The sequence below is a fragment of the Balaenoptera acutorostrata genome, chromosome 2, assembly GCF_949987535.1.
Source record: "Balaenoptera acutorostrata chromosome 2, mBalAcu1.1, whole genome shotgun sequence".
NCBI classification, from domain to species: domain Eukaryota; kingdom Metazoa; phylum Chordata; class Mammalia; order Artiodactyla; family Balaenopteridae; genus Balaenoptera; species Balaenoptera acutorostrata.
The window spans coordinates 143109474-143134041 of NC_080065.1; the positions used below are offsets into that span (position 1 = coordinate 143109474).

The following is a 24568-nucleotide window of genomic DNA, read 5'->3' on the forward strand; positions in this document are numbered from 1 at the left end:
GGTGTTACCTGCTTTATGGATTACTCAAGGGATACTTTGAAAATCAGTCTTCGCTTACATCCTTGTTCATTATCTTGACTTCTTGCCGGGTCCTTTCTATTGCAAGGGAAGACAAAAGACACCTTCCCCGCTGCTCAAAGAAAAAGGCCTGATTTGATGCTTGAAAATCTGGGGCCTCCTTCCTCTATTTTATGACACATCTGGATATTCTTAACCCTAATGTTCTGTTCTTGCATCTGTCTTGCTTATTCAACTAGGAAAATCAATTGATAAGATGTAACATGCCATCCTCAGTAACAAAAGATGACATCCGTATTTTTCTGCTAAACTAGACCCTTCACCAAAATGCTCTTACCTAAGTGGGGCTGGCTGGAGTTCTGCACCAACACCAGTCCTGTAAAGGGCCATTGTCCAAATGAAAAGCTCTGAGCATTCATCCTCTGCCCTTGTGTTTTGAAGGTGCATTGCATTTCTGTCAGGAAGTTGGTGAGATTTTACAGACATTCTTCTCATGATCCTCAGAATCCCAGAGAGACCCCTGCAAGCCTAGGCCAACCGGAATTGGAAAGCCATGAGGGATGGACCCCATGCCCTCTGACATCTGTGCAACTCCTAAAATCCATACTTGCCGGCCAGCATACCATGGGCAAGAGCAAAGAGCTCTAAATGGATTTGGACGGAAACTAGCAATGTGAGCGTAAGCAGGTGACATGCTCTCTCCAGGTCTGTTTCCTTCTCTGGAATATGAAGGGGTGTGTTAGATGACCGTCTGTACTTCAGTGGCATGTTTCTCTTTGTCGTTTAGTTTATTTTCACTTGTCCAAGTAAGTCTCTACAAGTTCAGAAAGTAAATTTCTAAGCTACTTATGAAAAAAGAAAATTAATAAGCCAAAACCATCTAGAAAAAGAACTCTCCAAATGTTGGACTTTCTTCTTATTTTGAACACATGCACTATTAATAGAATGAGAAGTGATCAGGGGGACAGCTCCAGGGCACAGCCAACTCCGTCCTGAGCTTCCAAAGGCTGGCAGGGAAGGGCAAGGTTATAAGCCACTCAGAGCAATCTCGCCCTGGGCTTTTACAATACACTAGGAGTCCGTGTAATTGACACTGAGCTCTTAAAAGCCTTGCGTGGCCCCAAAAAGTGACGTTTCTCAACTGTCACTGACCACGGCCTGAGTGTCCACCCAGGCCTGCGTGATCTGACCCTCAGCAGCTTCCCCAGCCTCGCCTCCTGCCACTCTCAGTGGCCAGAGCAACAGGAACCATCACAGGCTGCTTCTGGTTCCTTGAACTCACCTAAGCAAAACCGTCTTTGCACACGCTATTCCATCTGCCTGGAAATTTGTTTCTGTCCCCTTGTCAGGGGAAAACTTACTCATCTCTTAGGTTTTGGCATAAATGAGATTTCCTCAAAGAAGTCTTTCCTGACACCTCACTCCTCCTCACTCCTTTTATGGTCCCCCTTTCATACACAAGTCTGATGAGTTAGTTGTAAGTTGTGTTTAGCGTCTTTCTTCTCTATTTACATCATAATTTTGTGAAGACAGGGACTGTATCTGCCTGGGCTCCTGCACCTAGCTCCCCCTCTGGCATGTAATAGATGCTTAGTATGAAGGAATGGAGGAAGGAATGATCCATTACTGACATAACATAAGAATGATCTCTTACTGACACCTAAGAAAGGGCTATACTAGAAACAGCCAGGGGATTTCTCTGTCCTCCTGAAGACCTGTTTCTCCAAAGGCACCTCAGGAGGTATCAGATGAGCAAAGGCACGCGTCAATGGCTTCAGTCCAGAGCACCAAAAAATAGCGCATGCTAAAAGGTCTAGAGACGGCCCCACCCAGCTCTGAGAAAACATACAAAAATTGAGGCCAGAGAAGCAAAGGGACCTTCCCAGAGTCACACAGCTAGTTAATGGCAGTCAGGACTGGGATCCAGCTCTCCAGTCAGACAGCCAACCCTCCTCCTATTAGATCCAACCGACACTTACTAGCCGCTTCTTAGGGCCTCATCACAAAGAGGGGAGGGGAGGGAGTCACTTGTTTCTTTGGAATCTCCATGCTGTCTCTCAATTTGGAGTAATCTCCCCAAGCCTGAACTGTCTTTCTCCACATGTCCAGAAAACAACAAACTTAAGTACAGCTGGGAGTCAATGGGGCCGGATACCCAGGGGCAACCAACAGAAGCAAAAACTGCTTCTGTCTGGAGCAAAAGGATTAAAGAAGGTCAAATGCTAAAGAGCAAGAATAACACCATATTGTCAGGGGCAGCTGGAAGGGGCCACTACAATGGAAAGGTCAGAACTGACTGGTAGTGGGGAAAATCTGATTCTATTTCTCTACTGCTGTACTTACAGCAAGGAGACGGGCCCAGCAAGTCTAACACCACTCTTTATTCTACAAAGGATTTTCAGTTTGACCAAACTCCACTTCTGTTTTATTTTGGGATCCTGGCACCATTATACTTCACATGTCAATCTTTGTAATTACTGTGAAGGGAGATTTAATTCATTCGTATCTGATGCCCACAAAGCTAAATTTCAATCGCTTTCCATTTTAAAAAGCGGGGTGTTTTAAAACATCTATGCTTGAGGCAGGAAACTAAGTCCTCAGGTCGGAAATCATGAACAGTAAAATGTTCATCTTCTCAAAACTCTGTGATGACCTAGATGGAGGGGAAAAGGGGAGGAGGGAGGTCTAAGAGGGAGGGGATATAGGTATACATATAGCTGATTCACTTCACTGTATAGCAGAAACTAACACAACATTGTAAAGCAATTTTACTCCAATTAAAAAAAAAAGAAAAAAAAAAGTTCAAACTGTTTCTCAAAAAAAAATAAAATAAAATAAAAACTCTTGATTAATACAGTTCTACTGATTTTTCAAATAAATATGAAGGTTTGTACAAATTCATAACAATTAAAAAAAAAAACCCTTGATCTGAAGAACATCAGATCAGGGCCTTAAGCCCACTCCCAGAAAGGGTGCTGGCCAGGCTCCCGACCTGCTCAGATTTTCCCAATGATCCTGGAGCAGGCAAGTCCCCCAACAGTGCAGAAAGGAAAGAGAGAGCGGAGGGAGGGAGGGAGAAAAACACATGCACGCCAAAAAAAAAGATGTCCCCTAAAAAAAAATGAGCATTTAAACTGCTTGTCAGCCGGCTCCCTAACAAAGCCAGTAGTGTATTCACAGGCATTTGCATAAATGCTGCCGGTGAGTTCACCATAGCTGCTAGCGCTAATGGTCCAGAAAGTAATTTAGTCACTTCTCCCGGCATTCTATGTCAGAATGATGAGCACCAGCACTTTGCCTTGTTGCATATTAGATCATTGGATAATAAAGTGTTAGCGCATGCAAGCTGACAGGGTCCCTGCACTATAGCTTTTGAGGGCACCACTTCTTGCCACAGGGGGAAGAAAAAGAGAAACTGACGCCACGGTAGGCCTTACCTTCAGGTAAACACAACCTGAAACTCAGAAGAGCAACGATAGTACACTCCGCAGGCCCTTTGAAGATCCCCAGCACACAGGCCCCGGAGTCTGCCCAAGTGATGGGAAGGCGTGGGAGGGGCACACAAGCCAGAGCTGTGCACTGACCGTCGATGGGGTCAGCTCAGCAGCTCTGATCCCAAGCCTACGCTTTTCCAAAAATCACAATCCTGAGAGCAGTTAGCTTCTGGGGCTGCCTCTCCCCACAACTGTACATCTTCTACAAAGCTGTTGCTTAAAGAGAAAAACCTCACTGGCCTAAACTCGCTCATAAACATCTAGCCAAAGGAAATCTCAGTATTTATGAATGAAGAAAAAAATAGGAGGGAGGGCAATCACCACGAGATCCAGCGTGCCAGGATTCACCCTCTCTGGACCACACCAGAGTCTATGAAATAAATCCACCTTTGTCAACTCTCCTACTTGAAATACAGGGACAGTTATTCGAGCACAGAGGTCTGTGAGTCCATGGGTCACACAGGGAAGAAGGTGTGAATGTAACACGTGGTCACTATTTCTCTTATATGCAGAAAGATGAGCCACAGAAGATAACTTTCCTCCAACCTTCTGACAAGCGCGAGATAAACAGAGATGTGCAGAATAGCTCAAAATGATTCAGGCTACCTGTAAATGAGATGGTAGGGAGCCCAGAAGGAGGAAAAACAAGACTCCTACAGGTCACCTAGGAGGTGAAAATACTGCACGCAGTCTCGCTGTGGGGCAGCTGTGTGAGGTGGGGTGGAGGCGGGAGCGGCCGGGGAGGGCTATGGCTCTGTGAGTCTTAAGCAGGGCGTTCTTCAATGGCAAGATGAAGCATTACCATGCCCCCAAATTGATGCGAACTAGCATCTAAGTCCACTCCCACACATCACCAATGAAGAGCCCATAGTCACTCTCTGCTGAGTAGATATTTATGCATCAGCGTGAAGCGTCTAAATGAGTGGGTGGTTATGTGTGGTTGGTTGATTCATTCTGCAGAGAAGCAGATTTCCACGTTATTGTCATTACTGAGAACCTCAAAGTGTCTGCCTTTTTATTCTTCTGGATAGAAGTGAAGTCAGGTTTTGGTGAGGGGGAGGCCCCCTAGCTGAAGAAGACAGGACACACCCAAGTCCCCAGTGATGGTTAACCATGAATAAACAGTGAAATGTCATCATTTTCTTGAGTGACACGCTAAGAAGAACATGGCCATTTGTGGACTGGTCACCTGCAGCAGAGGAATAAAATGTTGTCTTTAAAACTTAGAATGAAATGCTAGCCCAGCTGAAATATTAATATGTTCACCTAGAAGGTAGAATATTTGAGCTGGGAGGCAGCTTAGCGACGTTTTGATCCAGAGATCTCAAAATGTGAGCCTGTGGCTGTCTTCTACCTAAGTGACTTTCCCCCCTGCTCCTCGCTTCAGGGGCTAAAACATTTGTAATTAGTTACCAGCAATTAAAAAATAGGAGAGTTTTACTTCTGGTCAAACTGGAGCATCTGACCCCACTGGGCTCTCCCTGCCCTCGGTGACAACTGCCTGGGGCTGGGGTCGGCAGAGCATGAACTTGTCCTTCTTCCGCAGTCTCCACCCAGCCCACTTCCCCTGTGCACGTGACCTGCCCCCACCCAAGGCACACATTTCTTTTTTTACCCCCTACAGATCATCCCTTTCATTTTGCCAAGAAGGAAACGAAGGATCCCAAAAGGTAAGTCGACTTGTCCAAGGTCACACAAAGGCCAGAAATGAAGCTCAGACCTGAATTTGGTTTCCCGGCTCCTATTCCAAGGCTCTTTTTCCTCCGCATCATGATGTCAAATAATGTTCCTGACCGCCAAGCCCTAGAGGCGTCCTGGCTAGCAGGTTGTTTTTTACTGGTTTGTGTTGGGATTTTTTTTTTTTGGTGGAGGGATGATTTATAAAGCATCGTGTGCTCTCCTACGAGCTTCCCAAGGGCAGGCATGGGAGCTGGATGTGGTCTGGACTTGGAGCACATTTTGAAACTGTGAATCCATGACTGTTAGATACCAAACTGACAGTCAAGTCTGTTCCCAGACAGGACAGTAACTAACCAGTCATAGTTGAAAACAAGACTTTAGCTTTTAAGCTAGTGCTGTCCAAATTGTACCGACTGAGTATTTACCTATTTTTTCCTTCTTCCTTTCACCTAAATATCTCTAATCATACAATGCCTGAAGTGACTCCAAGGGTATTAAAAGGCAACATTACTGTAAAGCGAGGATTAGAATAATTTTAAGTACAGAAATGGAACTAGGAATGTAATCATGAGCAGGTGTTCCAAATGACCTGCAAAAAGCAATATCCATACATCTCAGTACTAATGAAACCATAAAGAAGCAGCTTTTGAAAGACGATGGTTTACTTTAAGAAGACTGCAACACTGGATTGGTAAAGAATCCCTTCTAAGAGTGTTACATCTGGCTAATTAATAAAAAAGTACAGTTTGTGTATTCCTCAATTGCAGGGGAAAAAATCAGGCAAAATGATGACAGTGGTGTGTTTATTAAATTGGGATGCTGACAGGGAAAGGAGTTTTCTACCTTATGAACTATATCACAGACAGCTCATGGCCCATCAAAAAATCAGACAATCGGGTGGTAGTTTGTGTGACAGTGTTTTTAAAAGAATCTGGGTGACCTAGCAAACTGGCAAGTGAAGTGGGGAAATGAGTTAAGAGTTTAATTTGAGGAGACTGGAGAAAATCTACCATGTTGATTGATATCCAGTAGAGTCTCAGTCACTGTTTCTTGGGTGGGTCGGTGGGTGGGTGGGTGGATGGATGGATGGATAGATGGATGAATGGATGAACAGAGGGATACATTATATACACATGCAGCACAGAAACATTTGGACATATGCTAAATCCAGCCTATAGTTCCTTTGAGTGGCATTTACTTTCCTTGGTTCAAATTTTTGCCGGATTTCCTGCAGTCCACTCAAGGGTACAACTCATTAGCCATAAAATCAAGACAAATGTGATTTCTCCCCACCAAATTCTACCTACATAAAGCAGACTGTATCATGTGGTAATGAGGGTAGGGGTGTGCACAGGGCATGGGAGGGACATTTAGTTTGGACTTTATATTCAGAAAACACTTCCAACCTAGACTTTGGACCTTATCTCCAAATGAAGTTAAGTATGTAGTCACAGACCTACACCAGCAGGACTGTAAAGACAGTGAAGTTCATTCTACAACCAGGTCAACCATAAACTTAAAATATATCATGATTTTTGTTGCCCTGCTTTGGCCTTTCATTATTTTTTAATCAAGTGGGAGCTTAAAATAAAGCAGGGGGTCCAGTCTCCCTCTGTCTTTCAACCTGAAGGAAGGACGTGTCAGCCATTTCCAGGGTAGGGAGCTATGCAACAAGAAAGGCTGGGCCTCAAAGACATCCTCCTGTCTTTAAATACTCAGCATCAATACTGTTCAACAGGACATTTGAAATTTGAAAAGGGGTAAAACGTGTGGTGGAGTTGTAAGAAAGAAACCAAATAAATGCACAGTTAAAGTAGCAATGCCAACCAATGAAAATGATTCGCCTACCATGTTCCAGATAAGAGGGCGTACCTTCCGAGGGGTCAAGCCTCCGAGCCCTCCGCCCGTGCTTGGAGTTATTATGGACAAACATATTATCAGAGACTGCCAGGACATGGCCATCCACGTTGACTGTTGTAGACACCACGACCTGGAGACAGAAGAGAGAAATGAAGGAACATTTTAATATAAAAGCATGGAGGGTAATAAACTCAAGTTAAATAAATAACAGCTGGGAGCTGAAGAAAATTGCATAGCTATTTCACATAATAACTGGTGCTTATGCTGTACAAGTCTAACAAGAGGAGCTATTGATGAGTGGGTCTTTGGCATGGAACGCTTTTGATGCAGTTTTAAGTAAAATTGCACAGTTTATAGTTATACAGCAGAAGGTACACTGTTAACCATAATTTTAACAGGAAGATCTTTATTAGCATATTTTTTTACACAAGGGTGGTTGTGTTTCACCTAAATTGCCCTTCAGTTTAGACACTGAAGCAGATATCACAGTTGATCATGCAAATAAAAATCTTTTGAATCTTTAAAATATTTCTCCCCCCGCCACTGCGTCAGGGTTAAGGGGATAGAGAAATGAAAAAGAGAGGTTTCAGTGAGAGCTGGGATGAAGCTTTCTCTCCCGGGTGTCTTTTGGGGGTTTCTTGTACTTTTTTTCTTCCCACATTAGTTTAGTTAATCAGACATCAGACCAAAGCCCACCCTCACCACCATCACCACCACCACCCCCCCCAAATCCACGCTAATCAAGGGACTTAGAGCTGTGTTTCAAAGCCAAAAAAAAGAAGAAAAAGAAAAAAAAGGTAGCCCTGGCCCAAGGTACATTCAACTACTGTGGCGGTCTCATAAACTGACTGAACGGAGTTTGCCGGAAGGGACAGAGGCAAAGGTGTTTTCTCAGAGAACTTTGACTAAAACACTGAGACGAAATGACCTACAGTTCTCCTTATATTAAATGGGTAAGAGGATTAAAACCCAAGCCCACAGAGATATGTTTATTCATGCGACCTCTTACAACCAAATATAATAATTGTCTGTAATTGCACCTTCAGCACCCACCTCATGCTCTGACATGGGAAACAGCAATCAGCCGGCTCCCGTTTAATCCACCTATTATGTTGACTAATTAACTTTGCTCCACAGTTTATTTCTTCCTCCATTATCAGCCCCTGTCAGCCGCAAGCACCCTGCAGCACAGGGGGGACCTCAGGCTCTTTGATTGATCACCGATAGATTGACATGTAGATTAATTTAATTAGAATCACCTCACTTGAGAAATGAAAGACAATGGCAAGAGGGCTAATAGATCTGCTCTCATAATGAGGCGAACCTCCAGAGCCAAGGCTGAGGTTTTCTGATTTATTTTTGCTCAATTCCCCGGTTGCTTGGAAAGACTCGTGCTTTAATTGCTCTTGGTTTTGAGACGCCTAAGCCCCTGAAGAGGTGAAACGTTTTACAAGGATTGGCACATACTGAGGCCCCAGTTTCTGAGGAAGACTTTTCTCCAAGTTGGGGAAAGGGGACCCTGACTTCTAGAGCCTTGTGCAATGCTACGATTTCATCACCTGAGTTGGGCAGAGGGGAAAACGCTAGGCCTGGGAACTGTAAGCCCTGCCTGGCAAAGCACCCTGCCCCCAATCCTGTAGACCTCCACCAATGGTTGCCATACTTAGAAGTTCCACTGTCCCCCTCTTTGACCTAAAGGCATCCTGGCAAAATATGGCGGATTCCCTTCCCCCTTGCCTTCAAGATGGCAACCAAATTTTTTGTTCTTGTTGTTTTCCTTCAGGCCCTCCCCTCTGCGGACCCAAGGCCCTGCTCCTTTTATCAAGGCTCTAGTATTTCTCAGACCCATGAAGCAACACTGTGGTCATCCTGCCGTGGGGTCTCCCAGGGATGACTGCTGGGGAGGGCTTCTGTGGGATCCCCTCCACCCTCCCTCAGGGTCCTCACCTTGACCCCCCCAGCAGGACTTGGACCCTCCCCTGATTTTATTTTTTATCTCTGTTTTGTTAAAATGCAAAGTAAACAATTAAGAGAGTCCATTCAGGGACTCAGGGTATTCTCTTTAGTCATTGTGAAACCCAAAATTCCAGCCAGGGCAAGTCATTCATGGAAGGATGCAGTAAGTTTGAAGCAGCAGTTTGAAAAGTGGTTTTTCTCTTTCTTCATGATTGATCAACCAGATGTGACAGCCTGAAGTTTCTGCGTATGTCTCATCAATTGTAGGTTAATTTAAAAGAAGAAGGAAGAGGAGGAGGAGGAGGGAGAGGAGAAGAAAGTTCTCTATTCTTTTATTTTCAAAAAGTACTGTGAGTGGTGGCAGAGTCCATATTATTTAAAGCAACGGAAACTCACTTTTCTTTTTAGTTCAGGAGATGACTTCGTGGGACATTTACAATTATATAACAGAGCTGGGTCTTTCAGAGAAATTTTGATTTACTGCAAGACCACAATTGAGTGGTCACTGGAGTCGTTAGCTGAAGAAACTATAAAAGGAATGACAAACGGTGTCTGTTTGCAGTGTCAGGAAATACAGAAAGTGGTTATTCTAGATGTCTGTCTTAAGAAAAAAAAAGGCGATGACAGTCCACCATGCACCTGTAAGACTGAGCGCTACAGGCTTAAAATATTCAGTATCATTTAAAGACACTGTCATCTAATTCCTACATTGAACAAAAATATCGAAACGGTTAAGAAAAAAAAAAAAACTACACCCTATATGTTTTTATTCTCTTGGTAAGAGAAGGATCACCAAGACCACATGTGCAGTAAGATCATTTCATTGAAAGACCAGTTACAATTGGAGAAAGATGATACAGAGAACCCTCATGCCTTTAATTTCTAGAAAATAAACACCTAATATGTTCCTCAAAAACTCATAACACAACACATTTTAACTTCCCTACCCCGAAATAATTTCTCTCATTCCAATTTGGAAATGATCAGGATATAGTTAAATAAAATAAATGCTGCAATTAATCCACAGAGCAACTTGTAAATAAAAAAAAAAATCTAATTGTGAGATGCAAAGGGAGCACTGAAAAGTCCTTTAAAAATAAGCCTATAGTGGGAGGGAAAAGGGCCTTTACAGTTTAAACACAAGATTAATGAGGTGCTGACACATTCATGAAGGCAAGGGGACAGATGGACCTGCCAAATCTTCCACCTTCCCAAATTGTGTCAACAAAACCCAGCTTGAATTTGAGACAGATAAACATGGAAAATGATTTTACACTTGGACTCGACCACCCCTTCCCTTTCAACCTCCTTCCTTACTCCCCTGACCCAGGGTAAGATGAGGAACAGGTATATTTAGAATTTTATGGTATCTGTTATAATTAAAACTTTACTCTCTAGAATTGTACTAATACAGTAGTCACACATGTGGCTGTTTAAATTTAAATTAAGTAAAATTTAAAATTCCATTGTTCCCAAGTTTCCATAGCCACATTTCAAGTGGTCAGTAACCACATGTGGCTGGAGGCTACTATAATAGACGGCAGTTATAGAACATTGCAGAATATTCTACTGGACAGTGCTGCTATAGAATGGTTTTGAAATAAATTGTTCCAACTTATTCATGAGGATGCCCTATTTATTTCTCCTGAAATAAGTATTAAGCCAGGTGGACATGTTTAGGGTTGTATACATATATATTTTTATCCCTGTAGTTTTTGGAAGTAAATTTCTATTTGGGGGAGGGGCATGGCTTTTTAGTATAGCAATCCAGAGATGTGCTGATGAATACCCAGTGTGTTCCATGGTATCTTCTGTTTGCATCCAACCCTCCAGGTGAGGGGATAAAAAGGGCGAAGGGAAGTCCACAGGTACCCACAGACTTTGGAGATTTTACAATGAAGTTTCTGACTTCTTGGCTCATATCAGTGGTTCAGAAATTTGCTCTGTTATATCCTGGATCTAAATTCCCTGGAGGTTATTATTTTTACTCTCTACCCCCATCTATTTAGAATTAGAAAGAATTCAACACAAAATTTATGACTTTTGACTTTCAATCTTTCCTAGCTGATGTGTCTTTGGTCAGGTAACTTAACCTCTCTAAGCACCAGTGTCCCTGACTCTCAAATGGAAATGATAATAGTACCTAACTCATAAGGTTACTGTGAGGCTTATATTATTTAAAGTGGTTAGCATGGTTCCCAGTTCTTATAGAGCAAATGTTAGCAGTGGTAGCATAGTTGTTGCTTTGTTGGTGATCTCGTCAAAAAGTTCAAGAGCCTATAAACTGTTATTTTAAATACAAGGCTACAGAAATTATTTCTTCTACATTCACTGCGTTATCAGTTTAACACTGAAATCTTACAAATTTAAAGACCTTCATGCGCATGATATATAATTATATAATTTAGACCTCTTGTGAATTGCAAGTTTCAATGGTTTATGTAATTTTGCTTCCTATAAACCATCTTACTATTGGCCTTTTACATTCTAGGCTTGAAATGAAATAAAACCTTACAGTTTTGAAAACAGTCCATAAATTTTCTGCATCTTATCAATGCGGTCTAGTTTCCCTAATACTTCATTTGAATGAGGGGTTCTCTGAGAGTTTTCTTATTGGTAATTATTTCCTTGCTATCATTCCTTAGGTTGTCCCTCTTCCCTTCCTATCAAGCCAGAGACCTTGTATGTCCCAACTATATTATCTCAGATTCATGAAGCATGAGCAGATTTTCAAAAAGACACAAGCAGCTAAATTCAGTCATGAGTGGCAGATCACATTAACAAAAGTAGCAGCTCATGTGGAAGAAGGGGTTAGGACAGAAGCAACAAAAACAGTTGAAATCTGTATCTTTAAATATTCCTAGAACAAATACAGCACCGGGAGAAAATTAAATCATAAAAATATTTTCACTGTTTAAATTTAGAACATTTTGGTACGCAGTACCTCTCTCTAAAATATAACCACTTTAGCAACTTAATTTTGAATAATGATTTAAAAATTATTGTTGTAAATCTTGGTTTTCAATGCTAATATATGATAATTTAGTGTAAGGAAATTAGTGCTAAAGTTGGTCTATTACATGGCTTCCTTACCTCGGGGTTTAGCTTATTCTATGTTTGCATTAATTCAAAGCCCTTAATAATGAGGCATGAAATGCATTGGCCAGAAGTACATGAAATAAAAAGGCATTAAGCAACATTCCATGGAATAATACTTGGCAATAAAAAGTAACAAGCTATTGATACATCTGGATGAATCTCCCGAGAATTATGTCAAGTGAAAAAGCCAATACCAAAAGGCTACATACTGCATATTATGGGCTGCATTTTGTCTCCCACAAAATTCATATGTTGAAGTCCTAACCCCAGAACCTCAGGATGTGACTGTATTTGGAGATAGGGCCTTTGAAGGGGTAATTAAGTTAAAATGAGGCTGTTCGGGTGGGACTTAATCTAATCTGATTGGTGTCCTTATAAGAAAAGGAAATTTGGGCACACAAGGTGTTCATGCAAAGAGGAAAGACCATGTGAGGACACAGTGAGAAGGTGGCCATCTGCAAGCCAAGGAGAGGCCTCAGAGGAAACCAAACCTGCTGACACCTTGAGCTGGGACTTCCAGCCTCTAGAACTTTGAGAAAATACATTCCTGTTTTTAAGCCACCTGGTCTGTGGTATTTTGTCACAGCGATCATAGCAAACTAGTACACTGCATGATTCTATTTATTTATTCTTGAAATAGCAAAAGTTTAGAAATGAAGAACAAAGTAGTGGTTGCCAGGGATTAGGGACAGAGGGAAGGTGGATGGGGCTACTATAGAAGGACAACAGGAGGGATCCTTGTGTGGACAGAAATGTCCAATATCTTGACTGTGGTGATAGATACACAGACCTACACATGATAAAATTTTATAGCACTAAAAGCATACACACACAGATGAGTACAAGTAAAACTAGCGACATGTGAATAATATGGATGGATTGTATCAATGTTATATCCTGTATGAATACTGTATAGTACAATGTAATATTGCTCAATAGTTTTGTAAAATATTACTATAAGGGTAGACTGAGTAAAGGATACACAGGATCCCTCTGCATAATTTTGAACAACTGCATGTGAATCTACAATTATATCCATAAAAAAAATTCAACTAAATAAAAGGCATCAGCAACCAGAATGTCCTTCAGTAGGTAAATGGATAAACAAACTGGTAATCCATAGAATGGACGATGATGCAGCAAAAAAAAAGGAAATGAGCTTATACTACCCAAAGCAATCTACACACTCAATGCAATCCCTATCAAATTACCAATGGCATTTTGCACAGAACTAGAGCAAAAAATTTTACAATTTGTATGGAAACACGAAAGACCCCGAATAGCCAAAGCAACTTTGCGAAAGAAAAATGGAGCTGGAGGAATCAGGCTCCCTGACTTCAGACTATACTACAAAGCTACAGTAGTCAAGACAGTATGGTACTGGCACATAAACAGAAATATAGATCAATGCAACAGGATAGAAAGCCCAGAGATAAACCCACACACATATGGTCACCTTATCTTTGACAAAGGAGGCAAGAATATACAATGGAGAAAAGACAGCCTCTTCAATAAGTGGTGCTGGGAAAACTGGACAGCTACATGTAAAAGAATGAAATTAGAACACTTCCTAACACCATACACAAAAATAAACTCAAAATGGATTAGAGACCTAAATGTAAGGCCAAACACTATAAAACTCTTAGAGGAAAACATAGGCAGAACACTCTATGACATAAATCACAGCAACATCCTTTTTGACCCACCTCCTAGAGAAATGGAAATAAAACCAAAAATAAACAAATGGGACCTAATGAAACTTAAAAGCTTTTGCACAGCAAAGGAAACCATAAACAAGACAAAAAGACAATTTATGGAATGGGAGAAAATATTTGCAAATGAAGCAACTGACAAAGGATTAATCTCCAAAATACATAAGCAGCTCATGCAGCTCAATATCAAAAAAACAAACAACCCAATCCAAAAATGGGCATTAGACCTAAATAGACACTTCTCCAAAGAAGACATACAGATTGCCGACAAACACATGAAAAGATGCTCAACATTACTAATCATTAGAGAAATGCAAATCAAAACTACAATGAGGTATCACCTCACGCCACTCAGAAGGGCCATCATCAAAATTCTAGAAACAATAAATGCTGGAGACGGTGTGGAGAAAAGGGAACCCTTCTGCACTGTTGGTGGAAATGTAAATTGATACAGCCACTATGGAGAACAGTATTCAGATTCCTTAAAAAACTGAAAATAGAATTACCATATGACCCAGCAAATCCACTACTGGGCATATACCCTGAGAAAACCATAATTCAAAAAGATACATGTACCACAGTGTTCATCGCAGCACTATTTACAGTAGCCAGGATGTGGAAGCAACCTAAATGTCCGTCAATAGATGAATGGATAAAGAAGATATGGCACATAAATATAATGGAATATTACTCAGTCATAAAAAGGAACAAAACTGAGTTATTTGTAGTGAGGTGGATGGACCTAGAGTCTGTCATACAGAGTGAAGTAAGTCAGAAAGAGGAAAACAAATACCGTATATTAACGCATACATGTGGAATCTAGAAAAATGGTACTTATGGACCCAGTGGCAGGTCAGGAATAAAGATGCAGACATAGAGAATGTACTTGAGGACACGGGGTAGGAAGGGGAGGTGGGGACATAGTAAGAGTGTAGCACTGACATAAACATACTACCAAATGTAAAATAGATAGCTAGTGGGAAGCAGCCACACAGCACAGGGAGATCAGCTTGGTATTTTGTGATGACATAGAGGGGTGGGATAGGGAGGGTGGGAGGGAGGCTCAAGAGGGAGGGGATATGGGGATATGTGTATACATATAGCTGATTCACTTTGTTGTACAGCAGAAACTAACACAACATTGTAAATCAATTATACTCCAATAAAAATGTATAAAAAATAATAAAATTTAAAAAACAGGAATGAGCTATCAAGGAACAAAAAGACATGAAGGAACCTTAAATGCAAATTGCTAAATGAAAATAGCCAACCTGTAAAGACTATATACTGTATGATTCCAACCATATGACATTTTGGAAAAGGGAAAACTATGGAGATAGTAAAAAGATCAGTGGTTGCCTGGAGTTTGGGAAGAGGGAGGGAGGGATGAATAGGTAGAGCACAGAGGATTTGGGGGGTGGGTGGGGAATGAAACCATTCTATGTGATACTGTAATGGTAGATACATAACATCATGAGTTTGTATAAACCCAAAGAATGTACATCATAGTGAGTCCTAGTGTAAACTATGGATGTTAATTAACAATTAACAATATTGTGTATCAACATTGACACATCAATTGTAATACATGTATCACACTAATGCAAGGTGTTAATAATAAGGGAAACTGGGGAGGGGGTATTAAGGGAGTATTTGTGAACTCTCTGTACTTTCCCCTCATTTTTCTGTAAACCTAAAACTGCTCTACAAAATAAAGTCTACTGATCAAAATTCTACCCTCTACTTCACACAGCCCACATTCTACATCCAACCTGTCTACTGAACTACTCTTTATAGTCTCCTCCAACAAGTCACAAGGGACCCAAGAGATCAGCCAATCTAGTGGCTTCCAACGACAAGTTTTCAAATGTTGTACTGGGGACAACATTTCAGAGAGGGCATCCTAAATTCATCCATAGTAAGGATGCATACCAAAACATTCAGTAACCTTCCTTTATTGATATGGGATTATAACAGTTCTATGTGGAAACATGGTTATCTCATGCACATGAGAAGCTCTAAATTGGCAGTTTCACATGGCTTTGACTAATTTTAAAATAGAGATTGTGATTCTTACTCAATAAATGCAATTACATTGAAAAATATGTCACCACAAGACGTTTGTAGGAGAAAAATCACAAAAGGAGTCCTTAGTAGTTATGATACTGCAAATTTGTCCAATGCCTCCTTTTACAGCTTGGAAAACTGAGGTCCAAGAGACTTAAAAACATCCTCAAGGCCATAGGACAAATTAAGAGCAGAGGCAAACCTGAAGGGAAACTTCAGACTCCAGGTCCACTTCTCTCCCCCACAACAGCTTCTGGCCTCTCAAGACAAGCTCCTGGCTTAGGCCCTCTCTCCCCTGCCTCTGGTCTCTTCCAGTACACTTCGCTGCGTCTATCTGGCTGACCACACTTTAGGTATTATTTACATAAAAAAGGTCTGCTGCAGTTGGGTCTTCATTAACTCTGTCCTTTAAAATATCCTTGACTGATATGAAACGAGATATTCTCTGAAACCATCCTGATTGTTAGTTTCTATCTGGTTGAAAGAGCCCAAATAACTCATTAAAAATTATGGAGGACGCATGAACCTACAGGATGTAACAGAGTGGAACTGCAGGAGTGAGGGAGCGAGTAGCTGAATTAAATCCGCCCTTTAAGGCTCAAGGCAAAAATCGCTCTTCTTTTAACAGTAAGACAAGAACAGACACTTCTAAATCCTCAGATTCTTGTGCTAGACTAATTTGGACTATTGGAAACTAGACTCAGCTTCTGTCTCCTGAACTGTGACACACTGTAGACATAAAAAGCTCATCATTGATCTGAACCTAGTTTCTCTCTCTGTGGATCAGGATACTTTTGATGACTCTTGATGGTGTCATTGGCATTTAACTGGTGCTCTCCATTTATGTGTTCCCATTGGCCATTTTAAGTAGCAGTAAGCCCAAACATACAGAACTGCCATGCGTGCTCTCTGCCGATGGGACCATGGCACACAGGTATGGAAACTGGGAGAAAGAAAGTAGCATATTAGTCATCAGCTCAGTTTCCAGGGTCAGACAGTGCTGAGTTTAAACCCCGACTCCATCATTTACTAGTCTGTAACCTTAGATAAGTCATTTAATCATAGGAATAAGTGCCAGGCATTATTCTATGTACTGGAGAAGCAGCAATGAACAAGACAAAGTATTCGCCCATCAAGAGCTTAGTTCCCATTGGGAATCAAAAAGGGTTTTCAGACAATAAATAAATAAGCAATGAAAGCAAATTTTGGAATGTGAAAAGTTCCAAGAAGAAAATAAAATGAGGAGAGGGGGCTGACGCCTAGGTGGGAGCTACTTTTGAGTGGATGATTAGGAAGGCCTCTCTAAGGAGGTGACATGTTAGCTGAAATCTGAGTAATAAGAAGTATCCAGCCATTCAATGATATGGCAGAAGAGTTTCCAGGGGGATGGAATAGCAAGTGCAAAAATCCTGAGGCAGGAATGAGTTTAGTATATTTGGGGAAGAGAAATGATGGAAGAGAAAGGCAGCCAATGTGCCCGTTTGGAGGAAAGTAAACAAGGGGAAAAGGGTAGAAAAATAAATAAAATTATACATGTAAAACACTTAGTACAGGGTCTCACACATAATAAGAGCTCTATAAGTTACAACCTAAAAAGTGGAAGAATATAAGAATACCTTCTATTGGTAAGTCTCAGTAAGTATAGACATCCTCAGAACCAATATCCATTGGCAACACTGATCAAACCAAACACTTTTACATCTATCGTTTAATGTATTTTACATTTTTTTCAATAGCAACTGTACTTAATGTAGGAATTTATTTCCTCCTAGTGAAGAGCTACCACTCATCAAATCCCGTTCATAAGGATTCCTTTTCAGTGATGCATATTTTCTGCCAAGGCCCAGCATAAGGCTCATGCCAAGATACATATTTGCCCAGTAAGCTGTAATGGTTTAATACATCAGGTTGAAAATCCACCATTTGTATTTACCACATTATGTGAATTAATCCTGTATTCTGAAACTATCATTAGAGCTGCTTTCAGTATAATTAATCAGCATGGTGCATCTTGAAATTATTCTGTAGGAAGAGAGTGATGGCAGCTCGGGCCCCTAGCGTTCTGTTGGTAAAGAATTTAATTGCAAGATGTGCTGTTTGTCAAAACAATATAAGACAGGGGGTGGGGGAGAGTGGGAGAGAAATAAAAGGGATAAGAATATTTCCTTCTTTATTTAAGCGCCTTTAAAAGCAGACCGAAACTGCAGGGGTTGGGCATATATTTTAAGAATCCTCTAATCATACACTGCAGGCTTCTGAATAAGTAACGAGGATTCCCCAAAATTTATAGAATTCACCCAAAAAAGGGGGGCAGAGAGTTGCCTTTTAATGTCATTTACCATGTCATCATTTTTGAAAGACCAGACATTTTTGGTGGGAATTTGGGAAGAATAACCTAGTCGTTTCTCCTATTTCCTACCCCCTCACTCCAAATGACTCGTAAGTGAAAGAAGATTGTTCATCTCCTCAGATAAACGTGAGATAAACATGAATTGGGACCTTGCTGTTCTCTCTGCTCAGAAAATTCTTTTGGCTCTCCTCAGGATGAGTGATTCTTATCCATTACCTCTGAGCTTAAAAGTCCCCTCCTCAGAAGTTTTCCCTGGGCACCTGCTTTAAAGTAGGTTCCCATCCCTGATCCCACACTGGTATTCTGTCTCATAATATCCTGTTTCACTTCCTTTATAGCAATAATTAAAAATTTTAATGATGTGTAATTATTTGTACACAGCATAGCAGCTGATGGTAATCGTTCCTTATATATCCATTTTCTCCTCTTCTTGGGTGGTACAACTAGACACTCTCAGGTTTCTCTGTGGTTACACATGGCCGTGTGACAGACTTCTAGCCAGTAGAATGTGGGCAGATTTGACAAGGATCACTTCGAAGACCAGGGTTTAAGAAGTCCACGTACCCCCTGCATGCACTCTTTACCCTTCAACTGGATGGATGGAGACGAGATTCTAGGGAATGGTGGAGACACAGGTCCCCAAACTACTTCATGTATAAGATCTGCTCACCAACCAGGAACACCTGCCTTGTACCATTACGTTAGCAAGAAATAACCTTCTCTTGTACACGAGCCATTATATACTCTTTGGTCTATTTCTTACAGCAGCTAGTGTTAACCTAACTAATAGACCCTGACTAGAATATAAGTTTCATTAGGGCAAACACTTGGTCTTTTTTGTTCCTCATGGTACACTCACCACCTCCCATGTCAATAAATACTACTGAGTGCAGGCATGCATGCAGGAACAAAGATATCTTACATTTATGTTCACATGTAGCTACAGAGCTAACATTTATACACAGAGAGAGATTTACATCCTATGGAAAACTTTGTTAAAGAGATAAGATGAACCTGGAAATTTACTTCCCAGTCTCCAGTTATTATGGTATCTACTGTGATGACAGCTTGTACCCAATTCTTGTTCCTCCCCTCAACACCCCACTCTGCCAGCCCCAACAAGGAAAGCTATTGATAAGGATTTAAATCTTAACCTTGAATTGTCTAGCTCCTGTCAGTTAAAAACCAGACCTGTGACATGGCTTTAACACAGTCCTTTGACATTAATGTGTTTTTAGTGCCAAGATGAAGAAATGGGCTCATTTAGTCACAGTGAAATTCTCCCTGTCATGAGCTGTCTTCATTCACAGCTTTCCCTCCTTCTCTCTTCCTCCCCATGTCCCCACACCGGCCAGAACTGAATGAAGCCTGTATCCACTGTTGTATTTAAGCAAGTTTGTTACCCTAACCACAGCCTGAGGATTTCAAAAGAAAACATCCATTATAAAAAAAAAAAAAAAGAAAAAAGATTGTACCAGATTCTCTACAAGGTTTATTCCATACTGCCTTAAAGTATGAACACAGCCGAGCTCTACAGAAAGTGATTAATTTCTTGAAAACGCTAAGGTCACACTAATTGACATGACCTGTGTAATTAAGCAGTCTCTGTTTACACACCAGAAGCTCAGTCGCTGTGAGTCTGAGTTTGCTTGACAGAATGTCTTTACATGTCAAGAGATCAACAACCTTTCTTATGTCCTCCTCAGTCACCTACACAGGCCCGTGATTACTGTTCAGAGGAGACACGCTCTGGCATGGCTGCATGAAGATCAGGCTGGCCTGGTGAGCATACAAAACGGGGTGAGAGAAAAAGTGGCACCCACGACAGGTGGGGGGAGCCCACTGAATAGGCAGAAGAGTGCCTTCTCACTCAGATGTCTCCAGGCCTCGGGTTTTCAGTATAACGGGGAAAAGTCACATCGAGATGAAAAGAGTAGAATGGAGTTTTCTCCTGCCAAAATGACACTCTCTCACTCCCCCCAGCCCCTGCCCAGGGGAACAGTGACATCAAAATATTTGAAACCAGCTTCCCAATTAGCGTACTGTGAGAAAAATGATGGAAATCAATGCCTATTCATAGGAAAAGTTCCACCAATGTTTCTAGGACACACCTCTGTCAGCCAGGGTAGCTGCAGGGAAGACTAATCCTCGCCCTCTTGGTTTAGTCCTAACAGTTGGGAACTTCAGTGTGATTTCCGAACAGAGTTCTCTGAGCTGTCAGGGGCCACCGGACTCAGGCTTCATTTGGTGAGGGGTCTTTCTTGCCCTGGAGAACTGGCTAAAACCTCCATCGATTAGGTGAAGCGCAGGCAGTTTTCTGAGCAATAGCTTCTTTCTCTAAAGTTCATACGAATAAACACTGACCAACACTGTGGCTCTGATCAGAAACAGTGCTCAAGTTCTTACCCTTCCACACAACTCCACACACTGCTTGATGAGCTTTGCTGGCATCCCAGTGTCCTTCATGCAGACGGTATCCTTAGGTTCTATTCACGGCAAATACCCCTTTTGAAAATGCTCCTCAGCTTTCCCAGGATTTTAACACATATTCACGGGTAGCCACTGGGGCTCTCAGATGTCCAGAAACCTCTTTACTGCCTCACTAAGTATTGCCTACAGGCTCTGGACAAGTTATTTACTGTCCCATGACACTAGAGAACATCTGAGTCAGACTGACTGGGTTGAATCACTGCCTCACTACTTAGTAGATGGGTGACTTTGGGCAAATTGCTTAACTTCTCTAGACTTCAGTTTCCTCATATGTAAAATGGGAATAATCCCTATTTGCACATTCTTAAACCCTATTTGCATATATTGTGACGATAAATATGATAACTCATGTAAAATACTTAGCACAATACCTCTCACATAGTGAGTACCCAATAAATGTTAGCTTCATCATCATCATTACGGACAATGTCCATGGTCATACATCAAGGTACACACATGGACACATATAGTTATACATATGTCTACGGAACACCCTGAATGCAGACACAAATGTAAACAGTCATCTCTCCAGCACTTAAGGCAGTTAGGAATGAACCCAGGCAGGGAACACAGGAAGAGAAGCCAGCTTGCGGTGGAGGCTTACACACACATAAAACGAGGCTGACAATGGAGTTTAGGGCTCATTGAGTTTAAGTTGCTGGATATTTCCAGGGAGAGTCAGAGGTCATCAGGTATAGGACTAAACCAGTGATTCCCAACCAGGGGCAATTCTGCACTCCCACCCCCACAAGGGGACATTTGTCAATGTCTGGAGACATTGTGGTCTGTCATGACTGCGGTGGGGGGATGGTCTCTCTACTGGTATCTAGTGGGTAGAGGCCAGTGACATCTACTAAACATCCTATGATAAACAGGACAAATCCACCCCCACCTCCAAACAAAGGATTATTCAGTCTAAAATGTCATTTGTGCCCAGGCTGAGAAACCCGATACTGAACTAATGACCCAGCTTTAGTTTATAGCAAATATTCTCTCCAAAAGCTTACATTTATATTTGATCATGTGTAAATTAGTTATGCTTACAAAATACTGTCTTTTGTGAAATCAGCAGAATCATCATTTTTACTCCATTTTACAGTTGAGGAAATTGAGGTTTTGCAGAAATCTAACTCATGCCTCCTTGACTCAATAGCCCTTATGCTAAACAAAGAATAACTATTTTGTCTGTAAAAATAAAGCTTTCTAGATACTCTCAAAAATAATAGACTGAGTTGGTTCTCATCTCATCCAAGAGCTACATTCCTATAATTCAAAGCTTTCAGACATTTCACTGGCAGGTCCTGTGAGGAAAAACAAGGCCCCAGAAGTCTTACACACATACTCTTTTAGATTCCTGGTGTCACCAAAGTCCATCTCTAACTCTTCTGCCCTGAGAAGCACAGCAAAGTTGATCCCAGTATTCATAAGGCATCACACATGTCTACTAGACACGTTTATTACACATCAATTGGTTCGTGCCTGGATATGCCTTGTTCTTAATCCAAGTTTGGTCAAAGGAGATCTATGGCCCATTTCAAGGCCAAGGTAAGTGACAACACAGTTTATACTGAAACCTAACCTCATGTTCCAAGACACTTAGCAACACATACTTAATAGCATCACATGTTTCACCAGCAAAGCTGACTCCAACTCAATGCAAAATGTCCTGGGTGGGAATGAAAGCACCCAAGTCTACCCACTTAGTCAGAAGCTCCCCAGGAGAAACATTTTCCAGGACACTAGGAATCTAGGGATTCTCCCCATTTATCTGTCAGGACAAAAGGTGGCAAGGCCAAATGATTTCCAGAACTGCTTCAGAATCTCAGGAGAGAATGTCTTCTTTCTACTGAATTTGTTCTTTCATGAGACTACTGAGTCTCACCTATTAAAAATAATCATCTTGTGGGAGGGAGGGAGACGCAAGAGATATGGGGATATATGTATATATATAACTGATTCACTTTGTTATAAAGCAGAAGCTAACACACCATTGTAAAGCAATTATACTCCAATAAAGATGTTAAAAATAATAATAATAAAAATTAAAATAAAAATAATCATCTTGGAGACTAAGAGATCTTGACATCCAAAAATCAGTGCCCAGAATCATCCCTTCCCTTTCTCCCATCAGAGAATATGCAGCTAAAATTTGTCAAGATCCTCTCAGAGATCATATATTTCAATCTACACTTAAAGTGGACTAACTATACCTAAGAACATACCTTAAACACCATGCTATTTTTCACTGACAGACCCCATGGGCATCCATAGATGAATCATTACTCTGGTGGAGAAACTAACATTGACCATGCAAATGAGTTAGTCATAAAATTAGACGGAGAGCAACACAAGGGTCTAGAACCTTGCTATTCAAAGTGTGGTCCATGGCTTTGCCATCGCTTGGGAGCTTGTTAGAAAGGTAGAATTTCAGGCACATCTCAGACCTCAATTAACATTTTAACAAGATCCCCAGAGGATTCTCAGCACTTTAGGACTTGAGAAGCATGTATCTAGAACTTAGCAACCCTTCCTAAAACCCAACCACCATGTCTGTGTCTTGGAAGTTAACACATGTATTTTCACATCTTTTTTCCTTTAGTAAATGTATAATTATATGAGGTTAGCATACCACTCATGCTTTAAATGGTGGCAGATATGACTGATGCTTGAAAACATTTACATGTTGCTGTACAAGGACATTTCTGAAACAGACTGAGTGTCACCCATACCGCCCTAGATATGCCCTGCTTCTTCAGGGGTCCATTTTTAATAGATAATTACTGACAACAATTTCCAAGATTGGAAAAGGAAAACAGAGAGAAAGGAAGGAGGAAGGTGACATCATTCCAAAACAGCACAAAGCTCCTATTTACCAGTTTTCTACCTGTAGAACTTTCAGCAAAGGATGCATCATTTTGTATGTACTTCACTTAACCTGCAGTGGTTTAAGCTTATGAGTCCATTTGGGAAGCCAAACTAGGCTCAAAGGGTACCGTTGCTTCAACCAGTGAACGCAGGTGGCTCAATCCTAATTCTTCTCTAATAAAAACAACAACTTCTAGAGTACAGAGACCTGGGGACCCAAAGTCTCACCTGCTCTGCACCTCTGGGAAAACAATGATACTGTTTCTTCTCCACCTAAGACTTTTTTACCCTCTCCCGATACTCATGTCATTATTGAGGTATACGAAAGACAAGACAGACCCACCTGGAATCTCCGCATGTCACGTGGGTTTCCCGCGTTCTTTAGGCAATTTTGGTTACACTTGAGGAAAAATTTCAAGAAGAACCTGTGAAGAAACAAATTATCACGGTTAGCATTTCAGTCCTGACACAGAAGGGAAAAAAGTAGTAAGTCACTTCTGGGTCATGCATTCTATTCTCTGCACATTTCCTGAAATATTCAGAATGATGTTAGAGCCAGTATTTTGTTTAAAGCTTTAGCCTTTGTTTTGCATCCAAGCTGGACCTTCTTTATGAAGAGAATGCTCTCCGTGCTGCCAACAGATGTCACAAAAGAATTAAGCCCCCAAGGAAGTATGTTCACTCATAAAGAGGGTAAGTCTTCCCCATAATTTAAGGCAGGGTCCAATTGGAGAAGATAATTGCCTGAGAATTACTCATAGTCCCCGACAACAACATGTAATTTAAGCCCCGTAAATTCACAGATGATGAACCGGCAAGATACACGCTAGATGAATGTAAGGAGATGGTAAACACTTTTTATCTTAGCATCTCCAAATAAAATATTCTAATTAGGAGTACTTATGAGAAGTAGGTAAGATTCACATACTGACTGAAGTCCTTTGGCTTCTTGAACATATCCCATATGTTTTCCTTAC

General features: G+C 41.2%; 1 protein-coding gene across 8 annotated transcripts in view; it reads right to left on the reverse strand.

The window, feature by feature from the left end:
* The window catches only part of EBF1 (EBF transcription factor 1), a 399213-nt gene that overhangs the window by 117843 nt on the left and 256802 nt on the right, over window positions 1–24568 (reverse strand). For 5 of the 8 annotated variants that reach the window (XM_057541219.1, XM_007165538.2, XM_028166030.2 and 2 more), the window contains 2 exons: window positions 23935–24016; window positions 7041–7182 (listed from right to left, as the gene is read on the reverse strand). In XM_057541219.1, the coding sequence (XP_057397202.1) occupies window positions 7041–7182; window positions 23935–24016 (224 nt within the window). The remainder of the gene's footprint in view (window positions 1–7040; window positions 7183–23934; window positions 24017–24568) is intronic. The other 3 variants (XM_007165539.2, XM_057541218.1, XM_028166041.2) reach the window with 1 other exon arrangement.